Raw genomic sequence first — 19,519 nt, forward strand, 5'->3', positions numbered from 1 at the left:
GTGATGGGATTAAAGGTGCCTGTTGCTGTCTGGCTTATTGAGTGGGTGCTAGCGGGGAACTCAAGTCTTCTCTTTTACTGAGTTCAGACACTGATGCCTGCCAGAAAATTGACTGATCTGGTTGTTTTGATCATGTGACCACAGCTGTGGTGAGTTCACGGAGTGCAACAGCTGTGTCACGTCCAGAAGACAGCATCTCACAGCACTGCCCCCATCCTCCTTACAGTCTTTAGGCCCCTCTTCCCAAGTGTTCTCTGAGCCTTGGAAGGGTTTATATCGATGCCCCTCTTAGGGCTGAACATTCAACAGTCATCTGTCCCAGAGCTCTGACCAATTATGAGTCTCTGCATTAGCTACAGAAAGATGTTTCTCTGCCAAAGTTGAGAATAAGATTAGTCTATGGGTCTAAGGATACATTTTTGATGGTAATGTAACATGCCCACTTAGCAATTCAACACCAGTCGATTGCTTACTGGGGCCTACAACCTTCCGAAGTGTGGATTTATGGCCAGGCATATGGTAGTGATATTTTTGAGAAGTAGTTTTGGGTTTAGTTTTGAAGACTTAAAAATACTGGGAATAAATATTGAAGATTTGAATGCGTAGTTTAGGCTTGTGGCAGGACACAGACCATCCCTTTCAATGCTTCCCCAGTGGTCTTCCTTATCTCCTCATGGTTCACATAATAAAGTAAGTTAGTATTCGATGGGCTCATCGTAAGAGACTTCTCTGGCTTATTCTTTCTTCATTACAGTCTTGAATTGTTATTAGGGCTTGTTAAAATATGTAATGTAATTTTCTCTGAACAGAACTTATGTGGCAGCCCTGGTCTCAGTATTCTGTATACTCATCCACAGATAATAGACTCTCTTCTCATATGATGTGGAAATACTGAAGTGAGGGGTTATGCAAGTTGCCCAAGATAGCACAGTTATTACATTTCTAAACCCAGACCCAGACTGTGTAGGTCTACAGCTGGACTTTTAGTTTCCACTGAAACTACAAGTCAGGATTTCTTTGATAGTCCTCTCTTTCTAGGAATTTCTCCCTGAGCAGTAGTCACAATTTAAATTAATAATTAATTTAGTCAATGTTTGTACCAGTATCTTTCAGAGTAGGAACCGTTCCACCCTGCATCACTGATCCTGAGTCTAGTATACTGTTGATGCCCAGTAATTTCCTAATGAATAAATGCATAAAGGAATGAAGCGTTTCTTTCATGGAGTAATGCCTCCCTCTGGTGGGATTTTAGAATATTGTTTAACCACTTCCTAAATTCACTCGCCATATTCTTCCCCCAAACCAATGGCCATAATTTCTTCAGGATAGGCTTGTCACCCACTAGTTGGCTTGGTGAGATGAACTGTGGAACTAGGCAATTACCAGGCACCAGTTTATGTCCAGAAGTTGGTCAAAGCACATCTATTACTAACTTCCTTGTTCAGAATGACTCCTTATGTGCTTGCAGAGCCTCCTCTCTCAACACCGAAGGGATCTATCCAGAATCTCCAGTTCTGATCATACAATCCTCAGGATATAACCACAGAAATAATCCCTTACCTATCAACTGCCAACACAGAAGTGCATTTCTCAACTCAGAGGGAATAAGAGAGTTTATTCTGGAACAAATATGAGTTACTATGGCCCCAGGGACAAATTTAAATTGTTCTATATACTGTTTTGTGGTAGCAGTTTTACGGAGTTTTTATATTTCTGAGAAAAGAGAGCTATAACTGAAGACGTTTAAAGATACATTGATGTTAATGGAAACATCAGGTAGGTTGGATCCAGCAAATCAAGAGAAACTTCTGCTGTAAGGCTCAGACGCATATAACATCCTTAACTTTTGGGTTGGTGGAAGCTAAGGTCTGTTCGTACATTCCCAAACGACTTACTTAATAGACACAAGAACGTGACAGAGTTGTGAGACCAAACAAGTGGCTATTTAAGGGGCCGAGATAGCCCAAAATAATTCGGCAATGAACCAGTCTACAGCCTGGAATGTTTAACCCGGGCATGGCCTCTATTCCACCCCAATCCGTTATTTTAATTCACGTATTTGACAAGAGGAAAACCGCAAAAATTACGCTCTACCAGAAACCCTACTTTTTTTTTTTTTTTTACACAATCTGAAGAAACAAAAAAGAAACAAACACAACACAATAGTAAAGAATAGATACTTTCTTAATCTATTCACATAAGGGCAGCTCATTAGCTTCCGCTTAAAACGGAATGTTTTTAGAACAATCTACGAATGCAGAGTCAGGTGTTCCGCTCCTTTTAATGTCTCCAGCACTCTATCCCCTTTTCTATCCCCAGCCTCCAGCGGAGGCCGGAAGTCAGATAACAGCGCGGGCTGTTCCGTCCCTCACCACTCTATGGTAGTCGGGTTATTCTAGCCATGAGAACTCTGTGGTTCCGGGGGCGGGCTGGGAGGCCTGAATTTGAAGATGGAGGCGGGAAGATGGTGGCGCTAGCTGTCACTAGGCTGGGGTTCTCCCGCGCGGGCGGCCTATGGGACCGTGTCGTGTCCTGAACAGTCGAGAGGAGCTTGTTTGCAATGAGTCTTCCGCGCCGGATTGGGAAAAGGCGGCGTTCATCGTCCGGCTCCGACTCGTTCTCGGGAGATGGTGATAGCTTTGTCAGCCCTCAGCTACGGTGTAGACCGGTGCTGAGTCCACCTCCGGGGCTGGGACGCGGCCGGAGGCTCACAGGGACAGGTACTCGACCCGCGGGGCCGACGCGGCCGAGGGCAGCAGGGGTTGAGGTGGGCTGCGAGAGTAGCAGGGCCATGCAATCCCGCACCGGAGCTGGATAGCCAGAGGCAGGGCTGCTATCCAGCACCCGGCCTGAGACGCCAACCCTGGGGACAGCTTCCCTCTTGGCAGCCAGCATGCACAGCTGATGGTGTTTTAGTCCACCACTGCCCCTGTAGATATGGGCGTTCTTTGGTTTTTGGGTCTTTACACCTTCCCAGAAACAAGTTCCAAGTTGGCCAGATCCTGTCACCATGTCGAGGGTTTGCTTAGGATAAATGTCCAGTGATACAACTTCATATTTATAAGTACCAAATTTCTGGGTGTGGTGTAGGATGCAGGCTCTTTGGACTCCAGAGCAAGGCTGGAAGGCACTTGTATTGTTGCCTCAGAACCTTAACCCAGTTCTTGTTTGCTTTTTTGAGATAAGGGCTTGCTCTAGGTCAGGCTGGGTGGGGGTCTCGAACTTGGACCAAGGGTGTTTATCAGTAAATGTTGGGATTATAGGCCCGCACCAGTGCATTTCATAATTCTTTGCCCTTGGTTATGCAGCTACCTCAGTACTAAATCGTAAAGAGAAACTCATCTAACAGCTTTGTAATGCTTAATCACCCATAGAGCCCCTTCTACCTCCACATCTGTACAAACTTTTTATTCAAACTTTTTATTCAGTGTGTATAGCACACTTTTTGTTTTTTTTTCGAGACAGGGTTTCTCAGTATAGCCTGGCTGTCCTGGAACTCAACTTTGTAGACCAGGCTGGCCTTGAACTCAGAAATCCACCTGCCTCTACCTCCCAAGTGCTAGGATTAAAGGCTTGTGCCACCACCGCCCGGCTATAGCACACTTTTGTTTGTGGCTCTTAAGAGTTTTCAAAATTACATCTAGTGAATAAAAAATTGCTAGCATCTTTCTGTATAGGATCAGTTTCTTAATAGGTCTCTAGAAGAGAAGATGTGTTTTAAGTTTGGTAGGAATTCAAACAGAGGTTTAACTACTAAACTTGTATGTTGGAGGTAATTAAATTGTTTTTGTTTTTCTGAAAGGAACAAACAAGCGAAGAGTTTCTGATGACCAGATAGACCAGCTGCTACTGGCAAATTGGGGACTTCCTAAAGCAGTTCTGGAGAAATACCATAGTTTTGGTGTAAGAAAGATGTTCGAATGGCAGGCAGAATGCCTTTTGCTTGGTCACGTCTTGGAAGGAAAGAATCTAGTTTATTCAGGTATTCAAATTTATGCAAACTCCTTTCACTAAAATTATCAGTGTGAACAATTCTCTTTTGGGCTGGTTACATTTTTTTAAACAGGAGGAATGTCACCATTTGCATCCTGACATCATGAAAGTTGTGTTATGTGGTAGAGGAGGGAAACAAGGACATTTGCAACGTAGGTAGGAGAAATTCTGCTTGTTTAATGAACGTATGTCTCAGTGAGTCTGTAAGAGATGCCAGCCTGCTCTTTCCTCATTTGATCGCAGTTGCTTTTAACTTTTATACTCATAACTGAGGTGACTGTGCAGGGTTGTACTTACAAAACAATATGTCCTATACTTTATAAGGTTTACATGGGTTTTCAAGAGCAACTCTGATATGAACAATTTTTAACCTATGTCTACTGAAGTGACTTAAGGATCAAATATAAGATACAGTTCCTTTGTGCCAGTTTCCTCTGAAGTTCTGAGCCATTCAGATTTTTTTATTTTTTTATTTTTTTTATAAGATTTATTAATTTATTATATGTAAGTACACTGTAGCTGTCTTCAGACACTCCAGAAGAGGGCGCCAGATCTCGTTACAGATGGTTGTGAGCCACCATGTGGTTGCTGGGAATTGAACTCTGGACCTTCGGAAGAGCAGTCGGGTGCTCTTACCCACTGAGCCATCTCACCAGCCCAGATTTTTTTTAAATAAGACTATGAAAAAGAACCACAATACCAACTAGGTACATATAAGTTCAGACTGTGGACTTAGACTGATTGAGTTTGGGAACTGTATCATTTACTGGCTTTGTAGATTTGCAAATTGGAGGGAGAGTGGAGGAGGGGGATGCTAACTGACTTGGTACTGCTGAGGATTCATTATAAAAGCTTCGAACAGTTTGGCATACACAATTCCTAAGTGTGTTTAAAGTGTGGCAATAAGCAGTAGCGTGGGCCGGCTGCTGACCTGAGGAATGGGCTAGGTATTTCAGTTTCCTAAATCACAGCTTTGGTCAGCAACTCACACAATGAAGACGTTTTTACCTTAGATATATATTGGATCTGTGGACTTTCTGTCCTTGACTCCTCACCATCTTCTTCTAGATCTGGCAATACACTTGATAACACATTTATCTTTTTCTCTAGTCTTACCCTGATCCCGACTTTCTCACTGTTTTTCTAAGAACATGTTAGTCATTTTGCATTGCTTTCAGGATAGACCCAAAAAGTCTTTAGATGGTAGGATTATGACCCTCTTTTTTTGTGTGTGGCATTTAGACATTTAAAAAATCTGTTATGTGTGTCTGTCTGTCTGTCTATCTATCTCTGTGTGTCTGTCTGTCTGTTTGTGTGTTTGTGGGGCTGTACGTACAGTGTGCACAGAGACCAGAAGAGGAGGTTAGATGCCCTGGAGCAGGAGTTACAGGCAGCTTGAGCTATCTGATTTGGTTCTGGGAATCAAGCCTATGTCGTACACTTTTGTAACTACTGTGCCATCTCTCTAGTCCTAGTCTCAAACCAACAACCACTGCTGTCTTGTTTTTCTTTTAAATCTCTTTATTCTCCCCTGAAGGACTTTGTACTCAGGCTCATACTCACTTGTGGCCACATTCTAGACTTTCCTCCAGGCCTTTGCACATAATGTTTCTGATGTTTGGCGTTCCTTTCCTCTCCCCATAGTTTTCTTTCCTTTCTGTAATCTTCCTTATAGATCCTCCTAGTTTGTGTCCTAGCCTTTAACTTATCATCTTAAAGGTGTTCATGGGGCAAGGGGGCTTTTACCTATTCAGTTGGTTCTTAAAGAACATAGAATTGGTGAGGAACTCAGTAATGGTCATCATTAAAAATCCTCTCCGTTTACTCTGAGGTTATCTGGAAACCTAGTGTAGAGTCAAGGGCATTTTAGGAGTTAAGGTTTCAAACACAAGTTGAGTCTTTAATGATGCATTAGCCCTAGCTGCTGTAATACTGGGTATGGCTTACAACATTTACTAATGCAGTGTACAGATGTTACTTTTTGTTATAATTTTGTGGAATAATCATGTTTTAGCTCCTACAAGTGCTGGGAAGACTCTTGTTGCAGAGTTACTTATTCTGAAGCGGGTTTTGGAAACACAGAAGAAAGCGTTGTTTATTTTGCCCTTTGTGTCTGTGGCTAAAGAGAAGAAATACTACCTCCAGGTAACAGGTTTTGTTGTTTGAAATAGTGAAAGGTTCGTCATTGCTAGCATTGCTTTTACTCACTTGAAAGAGGTTTAAAATCAAATGGAAAATGAAGTTTCTTTTATTGTATATATATATAGCTTTAAAAACTGACTTAAAATTCTTAATAATTTAGTGGGACAGTTGGGTATTGTGGTATAGGTGTGAAATTGTATCTACTTGAAATTCTGAGGCAGGAGGATTACCTGGGCAACTTAGTGAAACCCTGTATTAAAGAGTAAAAAGAAGCTGGGCGTGGTGGTGCACACCTTTAATCCCAGCACTCGGGAGGCAGAGGCAGGTGGATTTCTGAGTTCGAGGCCAGCCTGGTCTACAAAGTGAGTTCCAGGACAGCCAGGGCTATACAGAGAAACCCTGTCTTAAAAAAAAAAAAAAAGTAAAAAGAAGCCTAAGGACATTACAGCTCAGCACTAACCAAACAAACCCCAAAGACAGAGGGAAATTTAAAAATTATTATTGTGTAAAATAAAAAGGGATAGCAAGTCAGAAGGGTAGCTTTGGAGATACTGTATAAAAATGATAAACTGTTCACAGGAAGTAAAGAATAGCATGTGACTGCAAATAAAAAATTAGCTTTTAAACTGAACAGTTGGACTAATAGATTGAAGTATGGAAAAAAGGCATGTTTAAGGAAGCCTATCACACTCCAACCGAGAGTCACTGAGAAGACTTAGGGCCTGAAGGGAAGACTCTCATGCTTGAGGGGGTGCTCTGTCTTGTCACATGAGTCATCTTTTCTGCTGAGGATAAAATACTTCACTATTTTAAAGGCATTCTCATAAACACAGTGTCCGTTAGCTAGAAAGAAAAGGTCTTGTGATTTCTGCAGTGAAGCAGTGCCCTCTTTGAATAGAAATCATTGTACAGACCGGTCAGTGGTCTGGATTTTCACACTGTGTTGCCAGGCACAACCTGCAGGGCCTCGTGGGTTTTATTTGTAAACTGAGGCTGTTAACTCTTAGTACTATAATTCAATAAACTCAAACTCTCAGAAGAAATTGATTAAATAAACATAAGTTCCATGATTTTACACATCTTTTTAATGGTTATTTCAGAGGCCAAATAGCAACCAAGCTGGTCCTTCTCAGGAACCTCCTCTCAGCTTAGACTCAAAGTAACAAAACGATGAAAGGATCCTTTTTATTGATAAGGTATGCTAGTTAAAAGTTAAATCAAAAACTTAAATATCAATCCCACTGAACTTAACTTTTTTTTTTTAAATTAGATATTTTCTTTATTTACATTTCAAATGTTATCCCCTTTCCTGGTTTCCCCTCCGAAAACCCCCTATCCCCTCCACCCTCCCCCTGCTCCCCAACACACCCACTCCTGCTTCCTGGCCCTGGCATTCCCCTACACTGGGGCATAGAGCCTTCACAGGACCAAGGGCCTCTCCTCCCATTGATGACCAACTAGGCCATCCTCTGCTACATATGCAGTTAGAGCCATGAGTCCCACCATATGTTTTCTTTGGTTAGTGGTTTAGTCCCAGGGAGCTCTGGAGGTACTGGTTAGTTCATATTGTTGTTGAAAAATTTTTCTTCCATCATATGAAAAACTAATCTTTAAGTAGGATAAGAGTATTTTCCTTGTAAATTATAAATTTGTTCCTTAAAACATTTAACTACTTTCTACTGTTGAATTAAACATGTAGAACTTCTGTGTTTTGCAATTTAAATTCTGTAATAGCTGTTAGAACTTAGATTATTAAAATATTTATTGTGACATTTCACTCTTTTTAATGGAAATATTTATGCTAAGCTCTGTTAATCTAAGCATATTCTAGTATATGATTCTACTTTTAGTATGTGGTTATACCATCTTTAAATACTTTTGTCTGTGTTATGGGGTAGAACCCAACTATAACTCATTACATTATAGGTTTTCATCAGTGTTTTTTTTTTTTTTTTTTTTTTTTTTTTTTTTTTTTTTTACTTAATTTAGAGTCTGTTTCAGGAAGTAGGACTAAAGGTCGATGGCTATATGGGCAGCACCTCACCAACAGGGCAGTTCTCCTCCTTGGACATTGCTGTTTGCACTATTGAGAGAGCCAATGGGCTGGTCAATCGCCTCATTGAGGAAAATAAGATGGATCTGTTAGGTAAGAAAGTTAGAAAATTAAACAAGGGTTTCCTGTTGATGTTTTTAATGGAAAGAAGTGAAGCTGTGATTTCTATATGACCTATATTATTGTTTATTTTCTCTCATCTGTTTTTGGAGGCGAGAATTGGCAGAGGTAATGTCAGAAACTTCATGTTTATGTGTTATGTTTTGTGTGTATGTTTTTTGTCTTTATGGTCTTGATTTTGCTACCTGCAATAACATTGACTTTCACATTTATTATTTATTTATCTACTTTTTGTATGAGTGTGCATGCAGCATGGCACATATGGGAAGGTTAGAGACAACTTGTGGGACTTGATTCTTCTTCTGGATGTGGGTTCTGAAGACTGATAAAGAATATAAAATGAAGCCACAAACAAAATCATGGTTTTAGCCAATTGTTGGAATTGTAATAATTATTTTTACTAAAGTTAGTTTGACTTAAGACAACTCTCTCTTTTCTGTTGTGTAAGATTTAGGTTAAAATGAACATTAAAATAGAAAGGAAACTAGTATGAGGGGTAAATATGTACTGCATTAGTCAGGGCTTTCAAGAATAACAGAATCTATAGAATGAATCTATACAGAAAGAATTAGACTGACGTACAGACTGTAGTACAGCTAACCCACAAGTGGCTGTCTATGAACACAAAGTCCCAAGAACACAGAAGTTGTTCAGTCTGTGACGCTGGCATCCTGAAGAAGTAGGCTCTAGTTAATGCTAGTGAAGGAATGGGCTTGCTTTTTCCTGTCCTCACATCAGCTTCCAGCAGAAGGCGTGGCTTGGATTAAAGGCGTCTTTTCCATGTTAAGCTCAGGATTATAGGCTTGTCTTTCTGCTTGAAAGATCTTCCTTCTTCAGATTAAGCAAAACCCCTCCTAAGTGTGCCCGCTATTTTCAGGTTTTCCTTCCAGATGTAGTCAAGTTGACAACCAAGAATAGCCATCACAAGTACATTTCATGCATAAATGAAAGTATTTAGTGAAATCCACTATGTTATATAATTGATATATACAAGTAGAAAAACACTATAAAAGTGAGGTATAAGGCTAATGAAAGCATTGGCCCATAATACATTTGTAATGATTTTGGAACATTTTATAAGTGCTCACTCAGATTGCTTTGACTCTTCAGGCATTATGATTATATGTTTAGCAGTAGGTAATACTAGTTGTTATATCTTTAAAAAAATCTTTTAATTCTTCTTGGCCCAATTCTGGTTTTTTTTTTTTTTTTTTTTTTTAATAGCCTTTTTTTTCTTTGGGTAGGGGGATTGTCTTACTGTGTAGTCCAGGCTGGCTTTGAACTCACAGCAGTTCTGCCTCAGCCTCCTGCATGCTGTAAGTAACTTTCAAACATAATTAGGCTATATTTCTTAGTAACTAAAATCACTAACACTGAAAACCTGAGACGGATATTTATTATCTATCCACTTCTATAAAAATACCGATTTAGAAGTGTGAGTGGTGACAGGTAGTTGTCTCTGGGATTGCTACTGGTTTTGTCAACTTACACAAACCTAGACATACCTGAAAAGAGACAATCTCAACTGAGGAAATGCTGCTATCATGTCGGCATGTGAGTAAGCCTCTAAGGGTATTTTCTTGACTGATAATTGATGTGGAAGGGCCCAGCTCAGTGTGGGCAGTGCGGTCGCTAAGCACGTAGTCCTGGGATGTATAAGAAAGTAAACTGAGCAAGCTAGGAAGTAGCATTCTTCTGTGGTCCCTGCTCCAGTTCCTGAGTTCCTGTCTGGCCTCCTTCAGTGATGGACTGTGATCTGGAAGTGTAAGCCCAATAAACCCTTTCCTCTTCAAGTTGCTTCTGGTCATGTCATTTATCACAGCAATAGAAAGAAGACTAAGATATTGGGTTTGGTTGTTTTGTTAGCCCTGAGTAAGCTAATCACTTACTTTTTGTAATTAGTATATATGGTGATAGGATTGCTTAAGATCTTTAAAACATCTTGGAAAGAATTGGCCACCATACAGAATCTGGCTTTTCCTTTATGGTGGAACTTTGCATCACCTGCAAGATCTCATTATGAGCTATTTGCTGTTAACCATGTGCTGCTAAGTCTGAGAATTCTTAGAACTGTGCAGTTTTGTAAAAGGTCAATCTGGAAAACCGTTCCAGGAATGGTGGTCGTGGATGAGCTGCACATGCTGGGGGACTCTCACCGAGGGTATCTGCTGGAGCTCTTGCTGACCAAGATTTGCTACGTCACTCGTAAATCAGCATCGCGGTAAGTACTTGAAGTGACTGGTTTCCTGATGTTTGAAAAGATGTTGATAAAGATCTATAAAAATGAAAACGTAAGATTTACAAGAATATAGTACCTTTTTTATTCGAACAAATTCATGAATAATAGTTTGTTCTTGTTCTACAAAAGTTTTCAATCTGTGGGTCTTGACCCCATTTGTGGTTAAATGACCATTCCACAGGGGTTGACTAAGGCCATCAGAAAACAGATATTTTAATATTAAGATCTATAACACTAGCAAAATTGCAGTTACAAAGTAGCACCAAAAATAATGTTATGTTTGGGGTTCACCCCAACATGCAGTATTAAAGGGCTGCAGCATTAGTGAGGTTGAGATCTGCTAACTGAAGGAAGAACTTAGTTGATGTTCCATGACTTTTGCACATTTAAACTTCTGCTGCTCAATCTTAATGCATATATTAGATATTTTATGATAGCTTAAATATTTAGTGCTTTATTTGTTATTTATACATATATCTAGTTTAAGAAGCAAAGATAATTTTGTGAAATGGCATTTTTCAGCCCCTACAGCATAGACTGTCAACTTTCTACCTTAAAAGTTATAAAAATAAGTTATAGCAGTCTCTACCTCCAGCTACTTATATTTTTAGTTTTAGATTTTATATATTAAAATTTCTCATTTTGAAAATTAATTTAAAAATTAAATTTACTGTTCGAGAAACTTGCAAATAGAATAATCATCACACACCAAAAATTAACCAGACCCAAAGTGTGTACATCTCAACGTGCGTTTGTTAGACTGCTTTCAAACATTAAGACATTTCTGACTACTCATGTAAACCACCACGAAAACCGACAGCTCATGATAGAATTAGAACTAGCAAACCTTTAGCTTTATGTTCTTTCTCGTTAACTTGCATTCAGTCCTTCCTAATCCCCTAATGGCCTTTCTTGTTCACTTTTTGTACTTGACAAACTGGAGTTATCACAGAGAAAGGAACCTCCCTTGAGGAAATGCCTCCATGAGATCCAGCTGTAAGGCCTTTTCTCAATTAGTGAGCAAGGGTGGGAGGGCCCATTGTGGATGGTGCCATCCCTGGGCTGGTAGTTTTAGGTTCTACAAGAAAGCAAGATGAGAGCCGGGCGGTGGTGGTGCACGCCTTTAATCCCAGCACTTGGGAGGCAGAGGCAGGCATATTTCTGAGTTCGAGGCCAGCTGGTCTACAGAGTGAGTTCCAGGACAGTTCCAGGACAGCCAGGGCTACACAGAGAAACCCCGTCTTGAAAAACCAAAAAACAGAAGGGGGGAAAAAAAAAGCAAGATGAGTAAGCCAGGGGAAGCAAGCCAGTAAGTAACATCCCTCCATGGCCTCTGCATCAGCTCCTGCTTCCTGACCTGCTTGAGTCCCAGTCCTGACTTCCTTTGGTGTTGAACAGCAATGTGGAAGTGTACCCTTTCCTTCCCAACTTGCTTCTTGGTCATGATGTTTTGTTTTGTGCAGGAATAGAAACCCTGACTAAGCTGGGCAGTAGTGGCACACACCTTTAATCCCAGCACTTGGGAGGCAGAGGCAGGTGGATTTCTGAGTTCAAGGCCAGCCTGGTCTACAGAGTGAGTTCCAGGATAGCTAGGGCAACACAGAGAATCCCTGTCTCGCAAAAACAAAAAACAAAACAAAACAACAACAGAAACCCTGACTAAGACAAATTGGTACCAGCATGGTGGGGTATTCCTGTGACAGCCTCACCAAGTTTTGGGGAGGATTGTGGAAGGACTTTTGAACTTTGGGCTAGAAGAGCCATTGGGTGTTAAGAACTCTGTGAGATGTTCTGTAGGAGCTTGGAAGATAATGTTGAGAATGTGCAGAAGATGGAGGCCTGGCTTGTGAAATTTCAGAGGGAAGATTAAAGACTAATCAGAGCTGGTGATGTTTCGATTGTGAAGATTCTGTGGTTCTGGTTAGCTGGGGTTGAAGAATCCGCTGTGATTAACAAGATACCAGAACTACTAAAGCAAAACCTTTGTATTACTGGGACTATTGATGCTGGTTAGCTGGAATTAAGAAATTAGTGATGATTAAGAAGAGACCAGCATCATTGAGGTAAAATCTTCTGGGAAGTGTTTTCTGAGAGCACAAAGAGGCTGTGTTCCGGAGATAGCCAAAGTTGTACCTCGTGCTGCGGCTGGACTTGGTAATGTGTAAGAGTCACCCAGGTGGTACTGATTTTGAAGGCATGAAGGGCTCATAAAGAGCAGCTGAAGCTTGACACTGAGAAGCCACACAATGGAAGGCCATTGGTGAAGGTGCAGCCTCAGTTGCAATTGATGGCCCAGGACTTGAAGGGGTCATGCAAGAGAGTTGAGGCTTGGCACCATTAAGAGAGCCTATGAGAGGCTATTGGTGAAGCCTAGTAGCATTGGAAGACAGCAGTGTTTTGGAGATGCCAGTACCTTGAGATGATCAACAAGAACAGCAGCAGCAGTGGATTACAGGCAGCTAGAGCCTAGAAGACAATGTCTGTGCTACAAAGGGCAGAGCTAGAGAAGTGATCCAAGCCCTTGGAGGAGCCCAGATGTTAATGAGTGGATCCCAGACATTGGACAGTTAGAGTTTGGTTTTGCTTTTTTGTGACTGTGCCCTTGAAAGATCCTGACAGAATGTAAAAGGTCACAGAAGCCCTGCAATTGCAAGATAGACGTCAGTGTTAGCAGAACTAGCTTCACTGATTTAGAAAAATAGAGGTGCATAATGCTCTGGCCACTCCTTGAACCCGTGTGTCTGCCAATGTTCTGACAGTTCCTTGAACCCATGTGTGTGCCCACTGATGAAGCCCATTGCCAGGTGTTTGTGATATTGGTTGCTGGGGAAGAGTTGGAAAATCTCCCCAGCAACCACAGCTGGGGCCAATCCGGAGTTGCTGCACCTGCACCAGACTCTTTCCTTGTACCTTTCCCATACCCATTTCTTGAGAAATCATTTTAGAATAGATATTGTTTAGATCAGGAAATCCCCTACTCCCTCCTTCTCCTTTCCCCGCTGAGGGCCTATAAAAACTGGGACCTCTTTCCTCTCGAGGTCGACTCCTCTTCCCCTGCATGGGATACGAGTTGTCCCCAGAGCTCTGGCTTTCCCCAAATAAAGCCTCGTGTGGTTTGCATCAAGCTTGGTCTCTCGTGAGTTCTTGGGGGTCCGCTATTATCCTGAGACTCGAGTGAGGGTCTCCCTTTGGAGGTCTTTCACCCTGATATTTTTCCCTCTTGAAAGAAGAAAGTATTTTAGTGGAGCCCACAGTTATATAGACTTTGAATTGTAAAAAGACTTTGAATTTTAAAAGTGATTAGATATTTTAAAGGAATTGAACTTTTAATATGTAAAAATTTGTAATTTAATTTTTCTTTAGAGCTGAATAGTATTCTTTATTTTATATGTGTGTGTACATTAAATTTTCATTATGTTTTCATCTGTTGATGGACAAGTAAGTTATTCTTCATTCTTGTGAATAAAATATCAATAAACTTGAAACTGCAAATATCCATGATAGGGTACTGAGTTCTCTGGGTGCATGCCCAGAATGAAATGGAATGGTCAAATGGTAATTCTAATTTTAATTTTTTGAGAAATATTTGAACTGGTTTTCGAAATGGCTGCTTTAATCTACACCTGTATCTCCACTAATAGAGAATCATCTCCAACATTTGTTGTGTCTCAATATTGTTGTCTGATTTGTTGATGATAGCTATTCTGAGTGGGGTGAAGTGATATCTCAAAGTAGTTTTTATTTGCATTACCCTGATGGCTAAGGAAATTGATACTTAAAAAAAGTTATTGACCATTTATCTATCTTTTATTCCTTCCTTCCTTCCCTCTTTCCTTCTCTTCCCTTCCTTCTTCCCTCCCTTCTCTCTCTCTCTCTCTCTCTCTCTCTCTCTCTCTCTCTCTCTCTCTCTCTTTTCTTTTTAAAACTGTCTATTCAGTTCATTTGCCCATGTGTTGATCGGCAGTTTTACTTCCTTGGTGTTTAATTTCTCCCATTCTTTGTAACTTTTAGATATCAGCCCCTTATCTCAGTGTAGCTGAAGACTTTCCCCCATATTGTGTGCTTTGAGAATTGTGCCCTTTGCTGTGCAGAAACTTTATTGTCATGTAGCCCATCTGTGATACTTGGGGTTAGTTTCTGTGCTGTTGTTGTCTGTTCAAAAAGCCCATGTCAGACACGCTTTTAATCCCAGGACTTGGGAGGCAGAGATAGAGAGATCTGAGTTGAGATCTGTCTCAAAAACAAAACACAAAACAAAACAAAAACCTGAAACTCTGAAACTTATAGAAGAAAACACAGAGGATACCTTTTACGATATTTGAGTAGGCAAAAAGCATTTATTTGTTTTGTTTGAGACAGAGTCTCACTATTTAGCTTTGGCTGTCCTGGAGCTTGCTATGTAGGGCAGGTTGGTCTCTAACTCACAGAGATTCACCTGCCTCTGTTCCCTGAGTGCAGGGATTAAAATTTGTTTCAGGCTTCAAATAAAGTTTTGATCCATTTTTAATAGAAATTTATACAATTCTAGTATACTGATTTCTTTCTAGGGGGAATTAAGATTTTTTCTTTTCTATTTCTTAATTGCCTGTATTCAGTTTCCTCCCACTCCCTTCCTTCCACCCCTGTACCCACTCATCACAGTCTTCCAGTTGTGCAAATAGGTTTCTAATTTTGCCTATATCATTATTCGGTGTTGCAGTGATGTATTGTTAACTCAGCTATAGCAGTTGTGATTGTTTTTACCTTTTGAAAAGCCTAGTTATCTTCTTATACTATTAAATATCTTTATTGTTTAAGGGCTTGGTTTTCTGTACACTGTGCTACGTACTTATCCCCAACAAGTACAAGGAAAACATAACTAGAAAATGCCTACAATGTTCGGAAATTAAATAACAGATTTTGGACTTTTGTGTAAACATGTGAAAAATGTTACAGCTTAAGAAAAACAACTGAGTATATCAGTGATAGGCTTAAACAGGCATTTGGAAGAGAAGTTTCAAACAGTCTGCACATGTGAAATGTCACAAAGCATCACTAATCATCAGAAATTACTTCATCAAAAAACTGTTCCTAGCCTGGCAGTGGTGGCGCACGCCTTTAATCCTAACACTCGCGAGGCAGAGGCAGGCATATTTCTGAGTTCGAGGGTAGCCTGGTCTACAGAGTGAGTTCCAAGACAGCCAGGGCTACACAGAGAAACCCTGTCTCGGAAACAAAACAAAACAAACCAAAACAAACAAACAAAATTATTCCTGTAGTCTGTCCATAATATTTATTATTAAGATGATTGACAGTACAGTCATCAGATGGTGACAAGATTGTGGAACAATAGAATACACAGGTTGTGGGAGTGCTACTTTGTTGGTACAGTCTCCATGGAAACAGTTTCATATTATTCATTAAGTTTGAAATCTGGCCAGTAATCTGTTCTTTAGTAATTTTATACCTGGGTCTGTACTCTAAAGGAATGTCTGCATTTGTATACCAAAGGTCATGACCAAGAACACTGTTAGCAGTACTATGTGTGTTTCTTCCTGCATATTTCCTAATGTGATTTTTATTTGTTTTTTCAGCCAGGCAGAATCAACCAGCACTCTATCTACTGCAGTGCAGATTGTTGGCATGAGTGCCACTCTTCCTAATTTGCAGCTTGTGGCTTCCTGGCTGAATGCTGAACTTTACCATACCGACTTTCGCCCTGTACCACTTTTGGAATCAATAAAAATAGGAAATTCCATATATGATTCTTCAATGAAGCTTGTGAGAGAATTTCAACCCCTGCTCCAAGTGAAGGTGAATTATTACTGTTATATGCCTTTGTGGTCCTACCAAGCTATTAACAGTTTTTAAATTGTATAATTAGGTTGTGTAGGAGCAGAATATATATTATGTATCTGTTAGAATCAGTACTAAGCTAATCTGTTTTACTCTAAGCAATTGATGAGGAGAGTGAGAAGGAGAATGTAATATGCTTTCCATTTAGATGACTGTATTTCCTGACCTAATATAATATAAACACTGGAAATGCACCTTCTTCTAGTCAATGAGGAGAAGGATCCCCTATGGTTTATAGTAAACACTCATGTGGAACATTGACAGTTGCCTAATGTATAACTACTGTATAATAAGTATGCGGAATGAAAAGATTATTATTTTTTAAAGATTTATTTATTTTTATTTTTGTACATTGGTGTTTTGCCTGCATGAATGTTTGTGAAGGTGCCAAATCCCATGGTATTGGAGCTATAGAGAATTGTGAGCTGCAATGTGGGTGGGTGCTGGGAATTGAACCAGGGCCTCTGGAAGAGCAGCCAGTGCTCCTAACCACTGAGCCATCTCTCTAGCCCTGAAGATTATTGTTTTAAGAGTCTTTCCTTAAAGACTCTTAAAAGGATAGACTTTCCTCTGACAGTGAAGAGAGGTACACAAAATGTCTGAGGTAGTAGTATTAGTTTAGTTGTAAAACTTCTCTGAACTTTCTATCTTTATATCTACCAAGTAGAATAAAATACTTGGTTTTGGTAAGAATTAAGTATGAGTGTGTGTGTGTGTGTGAGTGTGTGTATCACTTATAAAGTACTTGATAAGTGAAAGCTACTCCCTGATATGCCTGCACACATTGGCATTCTTTCAGCATGGAGCGGCTTCCACAGGGCATTCACACAGAATGCTCTTGACTCTATTTGGAACATATACTTCCCATTGAGATAGTGTTTCTCTATCTTCACATCTGAGCTCATTTGTTTTTTTCAGGGAAATCTCTCCTTTACGTTTTTAAATCTCTATGAAATATGAGACTGTAAATATGGCAAAGCTTTCTCCTTCAGCACATCATGCGGTGGTTTATTTCCTTCCTGTGTTTTTAGTGATACTATAAATCCCTTGCCATTCAAGTCTTTGTTTTATTCACCAATGTATCTCCAGCACCTGAGTTAATAACCACAAGTTGAATGAATAAAAACTTTTCACCTGTCAGCATTATACTTACTGTAAATTTTATTTATATTTATAAACTACATTATATTTATTGTAAAGTCTATTTTTATTATAAATGACTTATTATGCCTTTTAGTAGAAAAAATTTCTTATGAATCAAAATGTATAATTTCAACACAATGTGAGATGTTTCGGAGATATGACTGATATAGCTATTTCCTTTTCTTTTTTTAGGGAGATGAAGACCACATTGTTAGTTTATGCTATGAGACCGTTCAGGATAACCATTCAGTATTAATCTTTTGTCCATCAAAAAAATGGTGTGAGAAGGTAGCAGATATCATTGCCCGAGAGTTTTACAATCTGCACCGTCAACCTGAGGGTGAGCGACAGGTGGAAGCGAAGCCTCCATCCTTACTGTAATTGACAGTAGTGCCACCTAGTGATGTTTGTAGCAAAGCACAGTCTGTTCTGTTACTGTCACTGTGGTGACTAGGAATTCTTGATAAACCTGCCTTTGTGGTGCTAATCCTTTTCTGTCCTCTTTGTAGATAATGTGTACATATGCTTACCTCATTGTCTTCTCATTTTTAGAGGACTGAGTTTGTATATGTGTATAGGTTCATTTTGGACTCATGGGCTTTGAGAGGTTCAATCTCTGGAGCCCCTAAATTGTATGCAAAATTACACAGACAGACAGACACACACACACCCACCCACCCACACACCCACCCACCCACACACCCACCCACCCACCCACCCACCCACCCACCCACACACCCACCCACCCACACACCCACCCACCCACACACCCACCCACCCACACACCCACCCATCCACACACCCACTTTTTATTTTTTGGAGAAAGTGATGTCTTTCTTTAATGTACAGAGATAAGATTCTAAAAGGAATCATACATATATATTCATGTAGATAAAATCAGTTTTAGTGTTGTATATTTTATGTATAATATAATGCATTGTTTGACGAGTGTAGCTTGATGAATTTTAATGTCTGAATGTGTATTTCTTCATATCCATGCTATTGTAATTACCATACAGACTGTTTCTGCCAGTGTGAAATATGCTCTAGTGCTGCCAGTCTCTCAGGCGACCACTGACGTGTGTTCTTTCACTTTAGATTGCTATGCCTTCCCTAACAATTTCACGGAAGTGATGTCATAGAGTATGAGTATAGTTTTTTGTAAATAGGTTCTTTCACACAGCATGATGCTTTGTGGTACATTCGCAATATTGCATTGATGAGTTTGTTTCTTTAAATACTGAACAGTCACTTAGTATGCTGCAGTAACTATTACTAAATGTTTTTACTAGTTATATGATAAACACTGGCCTCAATATTTTCCCTAGCATGGGGTCACGTGTGGCCTTTGCTCATCCTGACATCTGGACTCTCAAAGGTGTCTCTGTCACATGCCTTCCCTCCTGTGTTGGCACTTTCTTTCATGGCTCTTATTTTATTTATTTATTTTTGTTTAATTCTGTATTATATCAGCTCTAAATATTGCTTCCTTTTTCCACCCTACTTTATTTATTTTTTCTTAAGATCACACCTAGAATATTGAAGTTGTAAGACTCTATGATTAAAGATTTAGTTTTATGAAATTTAGTTTGTATATTTAGTACTCAGTTTTCTTCTGTACCCCACTTCTCTCACGGTTACCTGCTCTTTGTGACTTAGAAATGAGTTACTGTCAAATAAATGATTTTTTCATATAAATGAGCTATTATCACTGAGACTTTTCTAACTCCTGAGGCCATTGTCTTTGCAGTGAAGCTGTAGAACTGCAAACATTGTAGTTGTAGGATATTAAGATTTTTATTACTTCTTTTGTCAGTGAGTATGGCCTCATAAGGGTAGGCAGTTAGCATTTCAGCCTTGTAGGATGTAAGCTTTGCTAAAGTTTTTACCGACTGCTATCACGGTAGCCTCCCTGCCAGGCCTGTCTTACCTGGTGCTGTCTATACCATGTTAATGTATATACTTACATTGTGCCATGACAATTTGTACTCCTT

At 39.9% G+C, this 19,519-nt stretch overlaps 1 protein-coding gene across 1 annotated transcript in view; it reads left to right on the top strand.

Annotated features, from left to right (window-relative positions):
- The first annotated feature begins 2,479 nt into the window (after nt 1-2,479).
- Polq (DNA polymerase theta) overlaps nt 2,480-19,519 on the top strand; it is an 86,272-nt gene continuing 69,232 nt past the window's right edge. The window contains exons 1-7 of the mRNA XM_021184708.3: nt 2,480-2,720; nt 3,803-3,982; nt 6,008-6,138; nt 8,125-8,281; nt 10,421-10,529; nt 16,121-16,340; nt 17,718-17,865. Coding sequence (XP_021040367.1) covers nt 2,561-2,720; nt 3,803-3,982; nt 6,008-6,138; nt 8,125-8,281; nt 10,421-10,529; nt 16,121-16,340; nt 17,718-17,865 — 1,105 coding nt within the window. The 5' untranslated portion in view covers nt 2,480-2,560. The remainder of the gene's footprint in view (nt 2,721-3,802; nt 3,983-6,007; nt 6,139-8,124; nt 8,282-10,420; nt 10,530-16,120; nt 16,341-17,717; nt 17,866-19,519) is intronic.

The sequence above is a fragment of the Mus caroli genome, unplaced genomic scaffold (genome assembly GCF_978045245.1).
Source record: "Mus caroli unplaced genomic scaffold, Mus_caroli_1 scaffold_17, whole genome shotgun sequence".
Lineage (NCBI taxonomy): Eukaryota > Metazoa > Chordata > Mammalia > Rodentia > Muridae > Mus > Mus caroli.